Genomic DNA, 17,855 nt, shown 5'->3' with positions numbered 1-17,855 from the left:
TCCGTAATACGCCTTAGGATATATGCAGATCCGCCTGAACAAAAGGAGAGAAACAGAGTGGTAGTGTTGTTGGATTCACAAATGGCTTCAACGTTTTTCTTCCACCACATTTATTCTCTGTTCTTTCTGTTTCTGTATTGATTTTTCTTTTTCTTGTCTAATGGTGATGAGTTGTTGAAAATTCTGTTTTAACATGCCTTTCTTTGTCCAGTTGTTTTCAATCCTGGCTGTGTTACTTGTGGGTGTGTATATTTTTGTTTCATTATTTTCTAAGTTTAACCAAATGAGTCTAAGGACGAGTTTGTTCTTTGTATAATCATAAAGCAGGTTGAGTGGGTCTGGTATAGACATCAGAAGCAAAGTTCATTATTTTTAACTAGCCTCTGAGCACGCGCTTCCGTGCATGTGAGAGGATTTTTTTTTTATAATTTAAATTTATTTTATAATTAAAAAAGATAATGGGTAGCTGTGTTCCATAAAAATAAGAGTAATTATCTGATATTTCTTTTAATTTTAATTTTTTTAATATGAAAAAGTGTGAATTTACCATATTATCTTCATTTAATTAATAATTTCAATTCTTAATATTTGCATTAATCATGAACATTTTCTGGTATTTTGAATATTTTACCATTCTAAAAAGGAGGCACACAGAGGAGAGCCACAACAGTAGCCCAAGATTCCACCAGTAGAAGGTTCTTTCTAAAAATCATAAATTTGGTCCATTATTATGCAAGTAGATCCGTGTGGTTCAGACCTGTATTTCTTTTATGGGGAGTGCTAACAACCTTCTCTCTAACCTTCTCTTTTGGACCTTCTCCCTTCTTCTCATGACAAGTGTCACTTTCCTTAAACTAAAAACAATGTCATTAATGCATCACACAAACTAGTTTTTGTTTTCCAAATTTACCCTTATTAAATGTATTAATTTTTTTTTAATAACAAGCTAATTTTTTTTTATAACTTTCTTACTAGCTTGTTAAAAATTAAATAAGAAAATAAAAACTGAATTGTTTTTTAATTTTTAATTTTTCCAAAGAGAATGCGTGTTTTGTTAAAAACAAAATAAAAATGATAACAATGTCATGAAACAAACTTTATTTTTATTTTTAAAAAATATGACTTTTTTTAAATTAAAAAAAATAATGTGCTAAACAAGTTATAACAAAATGTGAATAATTGAAGGAAATATAAAAGCCAATACATTTTAAAATGGTAAACTTGGAAAACAAAAACTAAATTGTGTGATGCATTAATGTCATTGTTTTAAGTGTATGGAAAATGACACTTGTCAAAAAGAAAAGGGAGAAGGTCCAAAAGAGAAGATTAGAGAGAAGGTTGCTAGCATTCCTCTTTCTTTTATAAAAGACAAAACAGGGGAAACAAAAAAACAAACATTACAAGTTACAAAACGCAAAGGAGACTTGGGAAGCACACTTTAATTATGAAATAGCACAAAAACAATGTTGTGCATTCGATGCCTTTATCTCAAAGGAGACTTGAGACATTCCAAGTAAATCTTTTCCGTTTCTCCTCCTTCCTTGTGACATTTGTTTTGCAGAAAAAACCACCCGAAGAGCTATATACAATGATAAACCCTCCTCTGGAAATTACACGTAAAGAAATGTTGCAAAATGAAAAGCACCCCAAGAGAAGGTATGCTGTCTTGCAAAATCACTGCTGTCATTTCATTGATTTGTGACGAGCACAACCACCAAATCAGATTTTATTAATTATCATTTTTCTTTTCAACAAGAAACAAGAAAAATTGAACACCCAGTAGGCCTCATCATTTGGCCCGCGGGCTCATGGGTCGAGGGGGCCCGCCCGGCCAATCGAAAAAAGCCCGATCCGGCTCGTTATGGGCTTTGAGATGGCCCGGCCCAAGGCGGGCTAGGCTAGGCTCGTGTTGGGGTGTTTGAAGCCCGGCCTGACCCATAGGTCCAGCCTGATTAAGCCCAAGAAAGCCCGGCCCGACACGCCCACAAAAGTCCGGCCCGTTAGGCCCGCATACATATATAATTATGTATAAATAAGAGTTTAGGTTTAGGATTATATCACTTAAATCACACATATAATTTGTTTCATTTCATTTACTTTTCTTTATTCACTCCTAGTTTATAATTGGATGATTAACACATTAATTTGTGTCAATTATTAGTTCAACAATTATATATATATATATATATAAGATGAACAACATATCACATCACTAAATATAATCGTATCACGAAACATAATCGTACCACCAAATATAATCATCCTTTTCTTGAACACATCACCAAATATTTGCATATTTATTCATACCATCCTTTAAAAAAATATTTTTTTGATACTTATTAATATTATTTTTAAAAATTATTTTTTAAAACGTATTACGATCTAATTATGTAATAACCTCAAAAATAATACTTGGTTTTATTATTTTTGTGGAAAATCTTACAAGTTGTGTGACTTTATTGGGTGTTTTATGAATTTGGTTTGAAGTAAAAATATTAGAATTAAGTGAGTTTAATCTCAAATTTGGACTAAAATGACCTTATGATTAAGTTAATGATTTTTTTTGAATGAAGTAGGGCCCGTTTAGGCCCGGCCCGGCCCGATGGGCTTTCTCAAGCCCGGCTCATGGGTCAGGCTTGGGCTTTGAATTTTCTTAAAAAACTCGACCTGATATTTTCTCTCTCCTCTTTAAAGCCTGGGCCGGCCTGGCCCAAGCCCATTAAATTCGGGCCGGGCTAGCCAGGCCCGGCCCATTGACGAGCCCTAACACCCAGCAAAAAATGAAAATGAAATATATCAAATATAGCTTTAGGATTTTCTTTTTTCATTCCAATTTTGTATAATGACCAAATTTCAAATGGAGGACTCTACTCATAGATTTTAAAGCAGTGAACAATATTTTTTATCATCTTTTTTTATTTTTCAATTGGGTCGGATCAATAAAATAAGGGTACAAGGATAAACTTAGCAATTGTCCGTGTTCTTTTTGTGTGTGACTTTATGCTTTTTGGTCGAATGTGACTTTATGCTTGGAGTCATCTCATTTGTGCAAATATTCTAAACTGGAATAACCAAAGAAATAAAGATGTTGCCTCATAAAGGCCGGCATCGTCAATTTCACATTCTATACATTATTCTTGAACTCTGAACATGTACGTTATGAATGTACTAAGGCGGCTCCGAGATTTTAGGGACCTGTACCAAATTAGTAATAGAGCATTATAAAACAAAGTCTTGAACAAAAATATATGAAAAGGATTGGATCATAAAATGAAAAGGAAAAGAGAAAAAGAAAATAAAAGAGGGAACATATCAATTTTAGCCAATTATTGTTAGAATATCATAATGTATAAGAATTTTTGCAGAAATGTAACTTGAACTTATACCTCAATTTCAATTTGTCACTGTAAAGAAAAATTTAAGAGAAACGTTACCTTAATTTTTCAAAATCCATGATTTGTCATCTGACCTTAACACCATCCAATTTTCCATCCATTTTTAAGGGCATTTTAATCTTTCTATTTTCAAGGGTATTTTAAAAATGGAAAAATTATTATTAATAAATTGTATATCTTTTAAACAATTAAAATTGAAAAAAAAAAATTTCTAATTCCCCCATCCCATGAGCTATCGGCAGCTCGAGCGGCAAAGGGATGATTTTGCAGGCGCTCGAGAGGATCGCACGTGTTGTGCAATTTCCTAATGAGATCTAGACATATTTTCTCCAATTTTTGGGGTCTTTTATGTTTCCTATTCCTAGTTAACTTGTACTTAAAGTCCAATGAATTTTAAATATAACTTGTAGGGTTAGGTTGGCAAAGGGGAGAAGAGAAGATGTAACACATGATAGAATTCAAGGATGAATTCTTGAGTGTTTACAAGGGCATCAAAGGGTTGGAGCAAGGGTGGGAGAAAAGAGATCTAGGGTTCTTATGAAAGCTAAGGGGGTTTAGTTGTAACCAAAGTTGTTCTTACGTACAAGTGAATTTCTCGGGTGGATCACCAAGAGGATGTAGGCAGGAGGCCAAACCTTTATAAATCTTTGTGCATTTGTTTTACTCTCTTCATGGTGTGTGTGTGTTTTATTCTTAAGGACTTTGTGTGAGTGCCATCGCACAGTCCATCAACGACAGTGTAACGACCCGGTCCTAAATAAATTTTCAATTATTAATTTAATTAGATAAAAGACCATTTTGCCCTTAGAATATTTTATAAGGTTTAAAGTTGACTTTTTGACTGGGATGGAATTTGGGAATTTCAACTATACAATTGCATAGAGCACGGCGAGATGAGTCCGTAGATATGTAGTGGGCTTGAATCGGAGTTATAACGAAAAAGATACGATCAAAATACCCTCAGTTGCATAATCGTAATTTTGGCAAAAATGGTTTGATAAACATCTCTCTCTCTCTCTCTCTCTCTCTCTCTCTCTCTCTCTCTCTCTCTCTCTCTCTCTCTCTCTCTCTCTCTCTCGTGACGGCAGTGCCAGCTGGCCACGTTTTAGCCGGCCGTTCTCTCATCCGGCCACCAAAGCAGAAATGAAAGAACGGCCTCCAAAGCTGAAACGTTAAATTTATAGGGAAGACTGCCGAAATTTTGGCAGAAAGCCTCGTACTATTTTTCCTTAATTTTGGAAAAGAGGATTTAGTTCAGAAGTGGACCCGGCATCGGTGTGATGTCGGAAATTCTACAAGATTCGTCTCGGGTTTCGAGGAATTCGAGGTGGGTCCTGTCAGATAGAGCCTTGCCCTCCACACACAAATTCCCACAACCCACCCAAACCAACAATTAGGAAGCCTACGTAAAAGATGGTGACCAAGCAAACTTTAGATCCTTCAACATAAACACAGTGGAAAAGTATGACAAAAAGAAAAAAGAAAAGTGGGGAAGGGGGAGGCAATCCTATGTGATGTGTTTTTGGGGGCGGGTGGGGTTGGGTTGGGGGACAAAGTAAGAGAGAGGTCTCTTTTTTCATCTCTTTTTTTTCCTTGAAAATGAAAAGTCTAAAATACCCTTAAAATGGATGGAAAATTGGATGATCTTAAAGTCATATGACAAATCATGGATTTTAAAAAATTAAGGTGATATTTCTCTTAAATTTTTCTTCAAGGTGACAAATTGAAACTAAGGTATAAGTTCAAATGACATTTCTACAAAAATCCCTAATGTATAATATTCTTTAACAAAACAAATGGTATTCAACCATACTACTAATCTTAAATGAAACACGATTTTGAGTGAATATAGTACAAGAAAAACACCTTTTGCTGACAACTAAAATGCATCGCGATAGCCCTTAATTGACGGCTTGGAAGGCATCATGGATGCCACTATCAAGAAAGGGATACCCCATTTCTTGATGTCAGTCAAAATGTAATGTTTCATGATGGTTATTATTGAGATCCAAAAAATTCACGGTTGGGCCCAAATAAATTATCAGAAACGATGTTCTATTAAGAAGAGGCGTAAGGTGTAGTACACAAAAACCCACCACATGCGAGTTGTAATTCACGTGCCATGCTAAATAAATAATTCGTCATGCTAGGAGTTGAAATAAAGCATACCAGCTCTACAAGCCCATGCCGAAATCAAACATCGCAGCCTTTCCCATGGATGATAAAATTAAAACATGCCAAGCACGAAATCGTTATTTTGCACCCAACCACACTACAAGCCTAAGTGGGCCCAAGCCACTCAAATGCCCGGGGCTTGCTTGAGTGGGGTGTGGTATGGATGGTAATAAATCAACATGAGGCCCATTGATGGACCGATAAATGGAAAGTCTCGGGTCGCTTGGGAGCCTCAGGACTCAAGCTCATTTCTTTGGTCCAAACATGTGGGTGAGCACAAGAGAGGAAACAATAGCCCAATAGCCCAATCAAAATAGCCTAGTGACTCAACCAAAAAGCTCAATGTTTAATAAAAATAGCCCACTTACTTAATGAACCACCTTAGCCCATACAATTGCCCCAATGAGCCACAAAAGCCCTAGCCAGTTGATAAAAAAATAAAAGCCACGAAGAGAAGGTCTGAAGATTCATTGACCAGGGCTGCTGGGAGGTTCCAATACATGGAGGGGAGCAAGTTTCAAAGCCAAAACATTCAAGGAACCAAGGGGTATTAGTGTGTAAGATGCCAAGAAGAGAAGCACCCTTCAAACTAGCATATTTATCCCAACTCCTTTCCCCACCAGACTTGGCCATGAAAAAAAGAAAGGAAAGCAATAAAGGAAATGACTAGGAATGAAAGTCTCCCATTGAGACAACTGCGGGAAAAGGGGGCCTTAAGCTTCAAAAAACTCTGATCTGGTGCAAATAGGTAGAGAGGATTTCATCAAGAGGGGTAAAGTCAAGGAAGGAAATGAGAAAGGAATGGAAAAGCTTGGCCAAAATGGGTAGAAGCCATTAGGGTTTCTTGGGAAGTGATGGTTTCCAGGAGCTATAAAATGAGGTCTCTTCCACCTAACAAAACTCAACTCAGACCCAGAGAGCAAGCTTCCTCTCTTACCTGCAAAAATCTAGCAAACTCGTGCACTATTCACATTTCTTCTCCATCTTCCTTTTCTGGCAGACAGAGCATCTGTCAAGCTGCCAGAAGAGCATTGTTCTATATTTCTCCTTTCTTAGCTAAATCTCCTACAAACTTCTCCTCTCTCACCTTAACACTTCCCTTTTTCCCCCAAGAGAGCCTAAATTTCCCCTCAGTGCTAAACTCATGTTGATTTTGCTTCCATGCCACATGTCTCTCATGCCAAGCTCAAGAGTTCATCTGTAAGCATTAAGAAATTACCTGTAAGTTGTTGTTGTTTTAGTTGGTGAGGGTAACCAAAATACTTCCTAAGGCTCTGCTGCCCTTTCGAAGTATTTTGGGGCTTAATTTTCTAGCTCAGACAAAAGGGGACAATTTCATCAGTCTGCCCTTTACGGCAACCCAGCCCATTTACAGCTGTCGGAAGAAAAAGCCTCCTACAGTTATGAAACGTCACTAAACCGTCAAGAAACTACCTGTTCTTGATGCTTTTTAAGCATCAACAAATCTTTTTTTTTAAATCTTTTTTTTTTTTTTTAATAACTTAAGAACTATTTCTTGATGCAAAGAAATAATTAAATTGCTAAATAATTATATAACGCTACAAAAATTGTTATAACATGTCAATTACATATAAACATATGGAAATGATCGAAATGATCTAATATCTAGTAAGTGTAGGTCTCAAACTATGTAGAGAACTTGTCACTTGGAAGCTTGACATTGCTTAGCACTTGATGAGCCTAAAGTTGCCTTTGTGGTATGAGCCGCACTAATCGCATGAATATGCTAAGATGTAAACATATGAACTAAAAGTAAGCAGAATTCAGATAATAGACAATGCCTTAATCTCTAATTTTTAATACTATAATGATGAGATTATAAATCTGTTGAAGTCCCCTCTCTAAATTTATGGTTAAACTTAACAAAGATAATATCGACCAAAGAAGTTCTATGATCAAAAGTATTGAATGATAGCCTAGTAAATGCACCAGCAAAACTTATGATTAAATCAAATCAACACCTATTTCAAAAGTATAACATAAAATGCTTATTTTGTTTGCATATGCTTTGTCCAAACTGAAATTGACAAACAAAATCTGTAAAATCAAAGCCCACAATTGAAATTGAAACCTCAAACTTCAAATATAAATTAGAAAGAGGAGTGTTATTCAACAAGGGTTAGACACTGATTAAAGATGAATCAAAACTTTTAACAATTAATTTCAGATAAGGGGGTTAATAAACAGACTTGCTGGAAGAAAATATACCAAATTTGTGTAAGGTGTGCTTATACAAGAAACTCAATCCAAATTCCTCCTTGTAATTTGTTACAACAAAAGCGTGTAGTGCTATCATAATACATTAGAATACTGTTTGATTAAATTCCTCAAAAAGAAAAAATGTGTACAATTTCAAGGGATCACAAATTCCATTTACAGAGTTGGCCTTGCCATAAGTGATTGTTTAGCAGAAACTGGATTTTTTCTGGGATTAATGATGGGCTGTTCTAGAATTGTCAAGCCATGTCATTATATCTCCTCCCAATCAAAATACTCCATCTCTTGCATTTGCCAACAAGAACTTTGAGAACAGGCTGCAATAAGAAATAGCATCCATTTCACCATCAATCATCCCTGTCACAACCTTGACCAATTCCTTACCGGAGCTTCGCTTCTCTAGTTCATCAGGGATTGAATTGTCAGCTCCGAACATGTTGCCAGTTTTTTTACCCCAAAGAAAAAAAAAACATGTTCTCAGGTGCAACTTGCAACAACAGGGGCATCAGAGGCTTCAAAATCAGCTCTGATTTCGTCACCGCCTATCTCACTTGCAGGTGTTGCAATCTTCAAAATGTTTACAAATCTCTATGTAACTCATGAATTTCCATTGCACTTGATATATCTAGAAAGGTTTATTGGCTCAACAGACACTTGAAGGCTGATTTTCAGTCTGAAATGATGATGACTTGAGCGATGCCACGTGTGAACATATTTGGTCTGTTCCTATAAGTCCAAATTAGAAACAACAAATTAATCGTAATAGGAGTCTAAATGACCCTTAGAAAAAGGCGTTTACCACTAATTATACAGCTAATCTAATCCTTGTTCAACTCCAAATAAGATTTAATTACGCATCCAACAGAAATAAAGCAACCCTCTCCTTTCAAATCATCAAAGACTCTTCTTTCAAACAATCAAAAAGATCCTTGTTGGTTAACTATTGTGGGTTTGATCCTCACCTTCCAGCTTGCATCGCAAAGCTTCAGTGTCAATCTCATCAAATAAGTCCTCTGCATCAAAGACAGCATGCTTGAGCTGTTAAGCCACTCTCTCACAGCAGGGTTCACAATTTGCTTCTCCTCTGCATCATTGAGCACCGCAAACAAAATCAACAGTGTTGTCTTCAGGTTCATGAGGAGTGTTTCATCAAGTTCTTCTGCTGAAATAAGTCTATGAACTCGGCTGAAGTAACTCTGTCACACAACACCTCGATAGAAGCAGAGATGAGAGCCTCTCCAATCAAAGCTGCTGCCATTTTTTCCTGCTTTGGAAGGGGATTTGGATGAAGTGAAATTCCAAGGTTTACAGAACTTGGAAATACAAGTTTGTAAGCAAGAATGAAAGCTTTTTGCTATTGTAAATAACATGAACTTGTAATTAAGCTTTGAAAACTCTCTTTCACTTTGAACGACTGTACTTTTGGGACAATTTTTGAAACCTTTCTGTGCACTCAAATCATGGAACTGTGGCCACTGATGTTAATATGCTCATGGAGCTATTATAATTGTGGCTGAAAAAATGGTGTAATAGTGGGGCTGAAGTGGAAGAACAAGGGATGAGCAAAGCAGGGGAGAGGAAGATGCTCTCAATTTTATTTTATTTTTCATCTTTATTTGATCATAGGTAGATGACTACATAAATTTCCAACTAGGAGCAAGCACCATATTAACTCATTAACAGCATATACAATATATAATATATATATATATATATTTCTCTCATTTACATGTTCAAGTTTCTACATAAATCAAATTTCTCAAGAATAAAATACTAAAATACCTGATTTTCTCGAACTTGAAGTGCGGCATCCTTTGTTTCAAATAATTGCAGAACACACCGCTTAAGACAAGAAAGCATACCATTTCTCTTTATCAAATCAGCTCACAGAAAATGGTTGTTGTGTATCACTTGACGCCTCTCTCTCCACTTGCCCAAGATCAACAAACTATAAAAGATGTAAGAATGAGCAATTTAAGGAGATGCAAGCTTTCCCAGTTATTACTGATATTTAAAAATAAAAATAAAAAGTTTGAAGAGCAAAGTTATTTGATGATGACTTTCTTACCTCTTTGCAGAGTCTTTGATCCTACAAAATAATTGCAACACAGTCATTTATTTGAAGCATTTCTAGCCTCCAGTAGAAAATGTTTACAAATCCTTTGTAACTCATCAATTTCCATTACACTTGAGATATCTAGAAAGGTTCATTGACTCAGCAGACATTTGAAGGCTTATTCTCTGTCCCGAATGATGATGACTTGAGCAATGCCACATATGAACATGTTTGGTCTGTTCCTACAAGTCCAAATTAGAATCAACAAATTAATTGTAATAGAAGTATACTTTATAATTTTGGTGATAATACATTCTAAATGAACCTTAGAATAATGCTGGTTTTAATCAATGTAGACAGTTGTGTATATAAAACCGCAAATTATACAGCTAACCTAACCCTTGTTCAAGTCCAGGACAGATTTAATTAAGAATCCAAACAGAAATGAAGCAATGGACATGAAATCAAAATAAATAACAGAAATAAAGCAAAGGACAGGAGATGAAGCTACTAGGGAGTGAAGCAGCAGATGGACCAGACGATTAGTATGAAATAAGAGGCCTCCTTTTTTATTTTGTGTGGCTAACTCCTTTTAACAGTACCAAAACAATAAGAGAATAATTAATTACATAATACAGTCATACAGGTCCCAGCTGATATATGCAAACTACTATTGATTATCAGAAATTTTAAATTCTGTATTGTTGTCCTCCCCCCCCCCCCCCACGAAAACAAATGTTAGAAAGTAAACCTCCAGATCACCTGAAAGATCTGATTGTGACTTTCCATTTGTCAAGTGATGTTTGTGATCAGAATTACAAGAGCATAACATGTCTACACAAGCTTCAAGCTGGTAACAGAATAGAAAAGATGAGACAGCATGCCAATGGGGAAGGAAATGCGGATGCGAGTTTGTGCCATGCCACCTATGTCAAAAAGTAGGCTTCTGCAATTCAAGATAAGTAAAACCTGCTTTCATTAGAGGAAACAAAAACATTACAAAACAGGGGACAAGTTATCTACTGGATAAGCTAGACTACTCAAGCTAAACATCCAAACATTACAGGAACGAAATATAAAATACAGCAGCACTCCACTTGTAACATAAATGAATTCTAAAAACAGAGTGTGGTTGAAGACTGACTATGACATCAACATATAAAAGCATTCATCTCCTGTCTTATAAAAGCATTTTTTCTTATGTCTAATAAAAAATCAAGGCTTAACAAAGAAAATGTGAGGGATGACAAACAGAGCTGAAACAAGCTAAGAAGATTTTGTAATTCCTCAATGTTCTCGCTCGTCCACATAAGACCACCTGTTGATACGAAGATAATATACATGCAGTACCTAGGAAAGTACAACTAAAGCTCACCTGTTGAACCCTAAACCCTAATAATATACTGTGAGTTTTATCTTACTACTTAAGCTCACAGGTTATCCATAGACATTGAATACAATTTAAACTAGCTCAAATGAGACTCAAGTACATTTTTATTACAAAAATAGTACCTCAAAATGTTGTGCATTCAATGCTTGTATTTGGGAATGTGTCAGTTGAGATATTCCAGGTGAACCTTTCTATTAAATAGTAAACCCTCCTCTGGAAATGACACATAAAGAAACCTTGCAAATGAATATCTCTCCAAGAGAAGATATGTTGTCCTGCGAAAAGCCTGCTAATTATTCAGCATTTGAGATTTAAATAGGATATAAGTTGTGATAAGCAGAACAAGCGCAATGAGAAATAAAGCAAATTTAAACAAAATTTACTGAGCAAAATAATAATAGAAATCAGATTGAGTGTTTAAGTACTTTGTATGTGAGCGAGAGGGAGAGAGAGCTCATACCTTATGATCACTTCTTCACCTATCTTGACGCAAGGAATGTGAGATACCTTTTCTACATGGCAAAACAATGGTCGATGCACAGATAAGAAAGAGATGGCAGCAAACGCTCTTCTGGCAGGAATTGGGTATTGTCACACCCACAAATATGTAGCCTTTGCAGTGAAGAGAGGCGTTCAAGTTCCTCTCCTGGCAGGAATTTTAGACTGACAGGCCATAATATATAGAGTGCGAAGAGTGGCATTGAGCAGCTGTTCCTTGAGAAACGTCTACAAGATATTGCCACCAAGTCCTTGCAAACCCCAGTAATCTCCCACCAAAGGGCTCAGTCTGTCACAATTTAAAATATGAAAATATTGCAGGTTGGGAGGCAAATGACACAAGATTTTGAAGATCATATATCCCAAAATGTCGAAGGCTGTGAGGGTGCCAATGTGTTTAGGCAATGACTTCATTCTGGCATCTACTGACTCTGACAAAAGTAGGCTTCTGCAGTTCAAAATAAGCAATGAATATCAATGAAATATTTTTTATTTATTTATAAGAAACGTGCTTTCATTACCAGAGAAATAAAAACAATACAAAACAGGGGACAAGTTATCTACTGGATTAACTAGACTACTCAACTACTCAACTACCACCACAGATCAGAGATTAAACATCCTAACATTACATGAACGAAATCTAAAATACAGCAGCAGTCGAATCACAACATAAATGAAATCTAAACAGAGTGGAATAACACAGAGTTGCTGTGAAATGCGGGGACAAGGGTTTAACCTAGAACAACAAAACTTAACAAACAAAAGGAGAGAGATGATAAACAAACTAAATTCGCTAACAATTTTGTAATTGCTGATCGATCTCTCTCCTCAACGTAAGACAACCTAGCCACAACATTAATAACAAACCTGCAGTACCTGGGAAAGTCCAAAGATTAATTCATGGCATGAACCTATTAATAGACTATCCATAGGCATTAAATTTGATTTAAACTAGTGCAAATGAGACTCAAATACAATTTTTTTCATATAAAAGTACCTAAAAATGGTGTACATTTGATGCCTACATGCAGGAATGTATGAGATATTCCAGGTAAACCTTTTCTGTTTCTCCGCCCTGTGACCCTCCTCTGGAAATGCCACATAAAGAAACCTTGCAAATTTTGAAAAGCTCCCCAAGGGCCAAGAGAAGGTATGTCGTCCTGCAAAAAGACTGCTAATTATTCAGCATTTGATACTCCAAGTAGGATATAATTTGTGACCAGCAACCATAAAATAACAAAAAGCGTGAAATAATTAGGAATTTGGAGATCAAATTTGGGCAATGTCCAACATGTATTTGGGTTTTTGGAAGAGAAAGAGAATATGTGTTTTGGTTTTTGTATTCAATTAGAAGAAGAGAAGCAGTTTTTTAAAGTAAGAGAAGGCACACACCTCACCTGACTTTGATTTGAGAGTTGAGGGTTGAGCATGAAATATGGAATAGCTCATATTATATGATCAGTTCGTATCCTATCTTGATGCAAGGAATGTGAGATATCTTTGCCCAATCTTGTCCCGTCTTATTCTTATACCTTTTCTCCAGGGGAGGACACCGCCAGATACTCAGATGAGAAAGAGATGACGGCAAATCCTCTTCTGGCAGGCATTGGAGACTGCCACACGAACTAATAATTAGAGTTTGAAGAGAAGTGAGGTGTTGAAGTTCCTCTCCTGGCAGTAATTCCAGACTTGGACAGCTGTCAATTTCTAGCTTTTGAAGAGAAGTGAGGTGTCCAAGACCCTTTCCGTCCAAAGATTTCAGAGTTGATAGATCAGAGATGCGGAGAGTGTGAAGAGTGGCAGGGAACAGCAACGTCTCCAAGACATGGTCACTTCCATCGATCTCAAGGGAGTCAAGTGCTTGCAAACCCCAGTACTCTCCCACTGATGAAGCCCTCAGTCTCTTACAATTCCAAATGCTAAAAGATCGGAGGTTGGGAGGCAAACCCCCATCTTCTGCAAATGACTCCAGATTCGGAAGATTCCATATCGACAAATATCGAAGGGCTGTGAGGGTGTGAAGGCGTTCGGGCAATGACTTCAAATTCTCGCAATCACTGACTACAAAGTGACTCAGGTTGGGAGTGGGCAATTCTCCCTCGTGAAAACACACCATTTTTGGACATTTAGAGACTTGCAAGTCATTGAGATGGCTAAGATTCTCAACAGCTCCTTCTTCTTCAATCAAGGAAAAAGATTCCAGATTCTCACAACCACGAATTTGAAGCGTCGTCAATTTGGGAAAAATGCCCAACGGGAAGGACCTCATTGAATCACAGCTATTTTGTACGCACAAATAGTCAAGCGATGTTAATTTGGCCAACATCTCATGAGGTAGGAATTCTAATTTCCTACAATTGTTTATATCAAGTGATGTCAACGTACTGGGTAGGCCATCTTTAGGAAACGACGACAGCGTTGGACAATTCGAAAGAGTCAAACTTTGAAGACGATTGCAGTTGGGCAAGCACTGTCTGTCAAGTCGGGACAGGAGCTTTGTCTCTAATAATGATAACAGAGTTTGGCATCCACCATGTATATCCAATTCTTCCAGAGATTTATAGTTAAGACTATTGGTAGTTGCGGTAGCCGCCCTTCCATCATGTAAAACCTCACACCCATACACCGTAAGCTTCTTCAAGCAAGGCAACTCACAAGGCAAACTTCCTCTTAGCTTCGGACACTCGTTTAGAATCAGCTCCTGGAGACGAGGAAAGTCTGGACCATATTCACCTCCACTTGCACTTCCACTTGGTACCCATTCCTCCCACTCCGGCATCTCCCTAAACTCTAGCTTCTCCAGAGATCGAAATGGCTGAGTCAGATAAGCTCCATCTCTGTCATAGAATTCAACGCCAATCGTCCTCAAAGACTTCATTCTTTCTATACAGAGCTCTTTGAGTGCCGGTAGCCGTCCAACTGGTGGGAGCAACCAACAATAACTACAGTCACTGAGATGCATGACTCGTATGTTAGAAAAAGACGAGTCTCCTAACCAATTCGGAAAATTGGTTCCACCATAAAATCCGATGGTTAATTTCTCCAAATTCATGCAAGGCTGGAGCTTGTCGAGTACATCTTTCTCCTTTTGGGAATCATCAGCATCCTCCGTACCCCATGAAAACTCTAACTCCTTGAGATCTTTCTTGTGCTTCATATTGGCGTGCAGTGCATCCCTCGCATCAACTACATTTTGTAGCTTCAAAATTGATAGTTTTCCTTGAAGTTGCGGGAACTCCCTCAGTTCTCTTATGCCTGACCCAGTAGATTTGCCCACAACAAATGCAGTCAATGTTCTCAAACTTTTCAATCTACCCATTTGCACCGGCATCTCTTCAATTTTAGTTCCACTGACATCAAGATGATGCAAATTAGTCAACTCCTTCATGCCTGCAGGCAATTTATTAAGAGACGTACAACCTCTCAACGTCAGTTTCTGTAAATTAATCAATTTTCTAATGTCTGTAGGCAATTCAAGGAGAGAGAAACAATAGCGGTATGGGAAAGATCCAAGTAGCGCAAGTGAATGAGGTTTGCAATAGAATCAGGTAACACAGTAACATTTTGATAACGTGACAATGATAACACCCGTAAACATCTTAGTGATGGCAACAAATCTTGTAGAAAGGTCCGCATAAACTTAGCCCCATGTAATGGCTTAAATTTTGGAGCTGCATCAAATCTTTCTATAGCATATGAAAAATGCCGAACTTTTTCTACGTCATGTGATTCCCCCCCTTCTAGCCTAAGGCAAAATGCCTTACACATGAACATGGCCAAGTCATTAATGAGATCATGCATTGTGAAACCGGATTTGCTTGACTTTTGAAATAGCGATCGTGCCAACAGCTCATCAAAGTATTTTCTAGCTACCGCTTCTATGCTCTTTCCATTCTCAGCTTTTGGAATTAAACCTTCTGCGATCCAAAATTGAACTATATCTTCCTTTTTAAACTCATAATCCTTTGGAAAAATTGAACAATAAACAAAGCATCGTTTTAACTGGGAGGAGAGATAATGGTAACTCAACCCAAGAGCCGGAAGAATGTCACATTTATCATAGGGTAGCTCCCAAATACTGCTATTTAGTATTGTATTCCATTCCTCTGAATCTATATTGCAACGTAACAAACCCCCAAGTGTTTCTGCAGCTAAAGGCAACCCATTGAACTTGTGTGCAATTTTCTTGCCAATTTCTTCCAAGTTTGGATCACTGCAATTTTCATTTCCAAATGCATGTTTTGCAAGTAAGAACCAGCAATCTTCGTGCGACAAGGGTTCCAAGTGATGAACATGAACACTTTGCAGGACAGATACTACATGTTGGCTCCGTGTTGTTACAATGACTTTACTTCCCCTTGCCCCAGAAGTAAAAGGAGTTTGGAGGCGTTTCCAATCACCATATTTCTCATTCCATAGGTCATCCAACACAAATAAGAATTTCTTTCCCTGGAGTTTTTCTCTTAATTCAACTTGAAGCAAATTTAGATCTGTCTTATCAGAAGACTTTGAAGTGACTGACTCTAGAAGAGTTTTAGTTATCCTATTAGAATCATAGTCTTCCGAAACACAAACCCAAGCTTGAAGTGGAAAATGTTCTTTCACCTTATCGTCATTGTAAAGCAGTCGGGCAAGGGTTGTCTTGCCTACCCCGCCCATTCCAACAATGGTGAGGACAGACACATCATCCTTGCTTGCATCATCAGATAACAAAATTTGCAACAGATTTTCCTTGACTTCATCTCTACCATAGACACAAGGTTCATGAACCAAGGAAGTTGTTGTTCTTTGTGAAACCTTCCTCCCAGCACCTTCTCTCAAACCAAGAGCACTTTTCTCTTGTACAAATTGTTCTAATCTTTCTAATAAATCTTTCATCTCAACATTCATGCGTTGATAAAAATCACGTACCTTCTTGGTTAAATTGTGGGTTTGACCTTCACCTTCTTCCAGTTTGCATCGCAAAGCTTCAGTGTCGATTTCATCCAGTAAGTCCTCCGCAGCCAAGACATTATGTCTGAGATTGTCAAGCCAGTCTCTCACTAAAGGTTCCTCAATTTGCTTCTCCTCTGCATCATTAAGCACTACGGACAAGGTCAACAGCGTCGTCTTCAGCTTGTTGAGGAGTTGTTCATCGAGCTTTTTCTGCCGAAATAAGTCGGTGAACTCAGGCGAAGCAATTTTGTCACACAACGTCTGGATGGTAGCAGAGATGAGGGCCTCTCCGATCAAAGCCATATCTTTCTCTTCTCTGCAAGGGATTTGGATGAAGTAATATTCCAAGGTTTGCAAATAGCTAGCACAACTTGGAAACACAGGGTGAACGAAGTATGAAAGCTGTTAGAGATAAAATATCCAGTTTCGTTTTCAAAACTTTTCTGTAGCCTCACATGCAAAGTTGGATGCAATAATATTGTGGACGTACAGCTTAATAGCTTTTGAGAAATTGTCGGTGAACATGTTCAAAAGTGGCCAAAGTGGTAAAAGATGCTATCAACTTTTTTCTTTTTCTTTTTGTGGAACAGATTATATCAAGAATGACCAGCATATTGCAATTTTGAATAACAGCACAATTTTAAAAGGAGGACTTAATCTGAGATGGTGACCTTGCAATGGCATCCCTAGTTGCGAAGAAGGGAAGGTGGAGAAGTTGCTAGCTATAGGAATTATTATTTTTTATCAATTTTTTTTCAACAAGAAACAAGGATAAAACTTAATAACGGCACCCAGCATGTGATAGTCTAAATTTTAAGGGTAAAAAGGGTTTCACACTCTACAAGAGTGTCATCGAGTTCAAATATGAAACCACTAGTTTATAAATAAGAACTTTTCCATTCGGCTAAATCCTGTTGGCCAAGTTTAGTCAATTTATTTGTTAGAATATCAGAATGTATAAATATAAAATGCTTTCACAAATCAAATGTTATTGTGAAAGCAAATACAAATGACTCTATTCTATACATAGCTTCGTTTTGAAATATCATGTTTCGTTTTGGAAACACTTCTGTAGCCTCACATGGGGATGTGGGGTCGTATGTGCAAAATAATATTGGTTTAGCTCACTACTACAAAAAAGCACAAAGACGACGGTAAATCACCG

At 37.2% G+C, this 17,855-nt stretch overlaps 2 protein-coding genes across 27 annotated transcripts in view; both read right to left on the bottom strand.

The window, feature by feature from the left end:
* The window catches only part of LOC18787404 (putative disease resistance protein At3g14460), a 57,063-nt gene extending 41,902 nt beyond the window's left edge, over window positions 1-15,161 (bottom strand). Inside the window, exons 1-10 of one of the 26 annotated variants that reach the window (XM_020556256.1) lie at window positions 13,321-15,161; window positions 13,153-13,283; window positions 12,753-12,926; window positions 11,680-12,200; window positions 11,377-11,540; window positions 10,627-10,833; window positions 9,877-10,106; window positions 9,591-9,756; window positions 8,771-9,072; window positions 7,890-8,534 (exon numbers count right to left, since the gene is read on the bottom strand). In XM_020556256.1, coding sequence (XP_020411845.1) covers window positions 13,226-13,283; window positions 13,321-15,143 — 1,881 coding nt within the window. In that variant the 5' untranslated portion in view covers window positions 15,144-15,161 and the 3' untranslated portion in view covers window positions 7,890-8,534; window positions 8,771-9,072; window positions 9,591-9,756; ... (4 more) ...; window positions 12,753-12,926; window positions 13,153-13,225. The other 25 variants (XM_020556253.1, XM_020556252.1, XM_020556242.1 and 22 more) reach the window with 25 other exon arrangements.
* On the bottom strand, window positions 15,184-17,132 carry LOC109947005 (putative disease resistance RPP13-like protein 1). The gene has a single exon (XM_020556257.1). The coding sequence runs from the start codon at window positions 16,991-16,993 to the stop codon at window positions 15,203-15,205; it is 1,791 nt and encodes a 596-aa protein (XP_020411846.1). The 5' UTR covers window positions 16,994-17,132; the 3' UTR covers window positions 15,184-15,202.

This window comes from Prunus persica, chromosome G2 (genome assembly GCF_000346465.2).
Source record: "Prunus persica cultivar Lovell chromosome G2, Prunus_persica_NCBIv2, whole genome shotgun sequence".
NCBI classification, from domain to species: domain Eukaryota; kingdom Viridiplantae; phylum Streptophyta; class Magnoliopsida; order Rosales; family Rosaceae; genus Prunus; species Prunus persica.
Note: the sequence above shows the minus strand (reverse complement) of the source record. Positions and strands in the feature narration are given on the sequence as shown.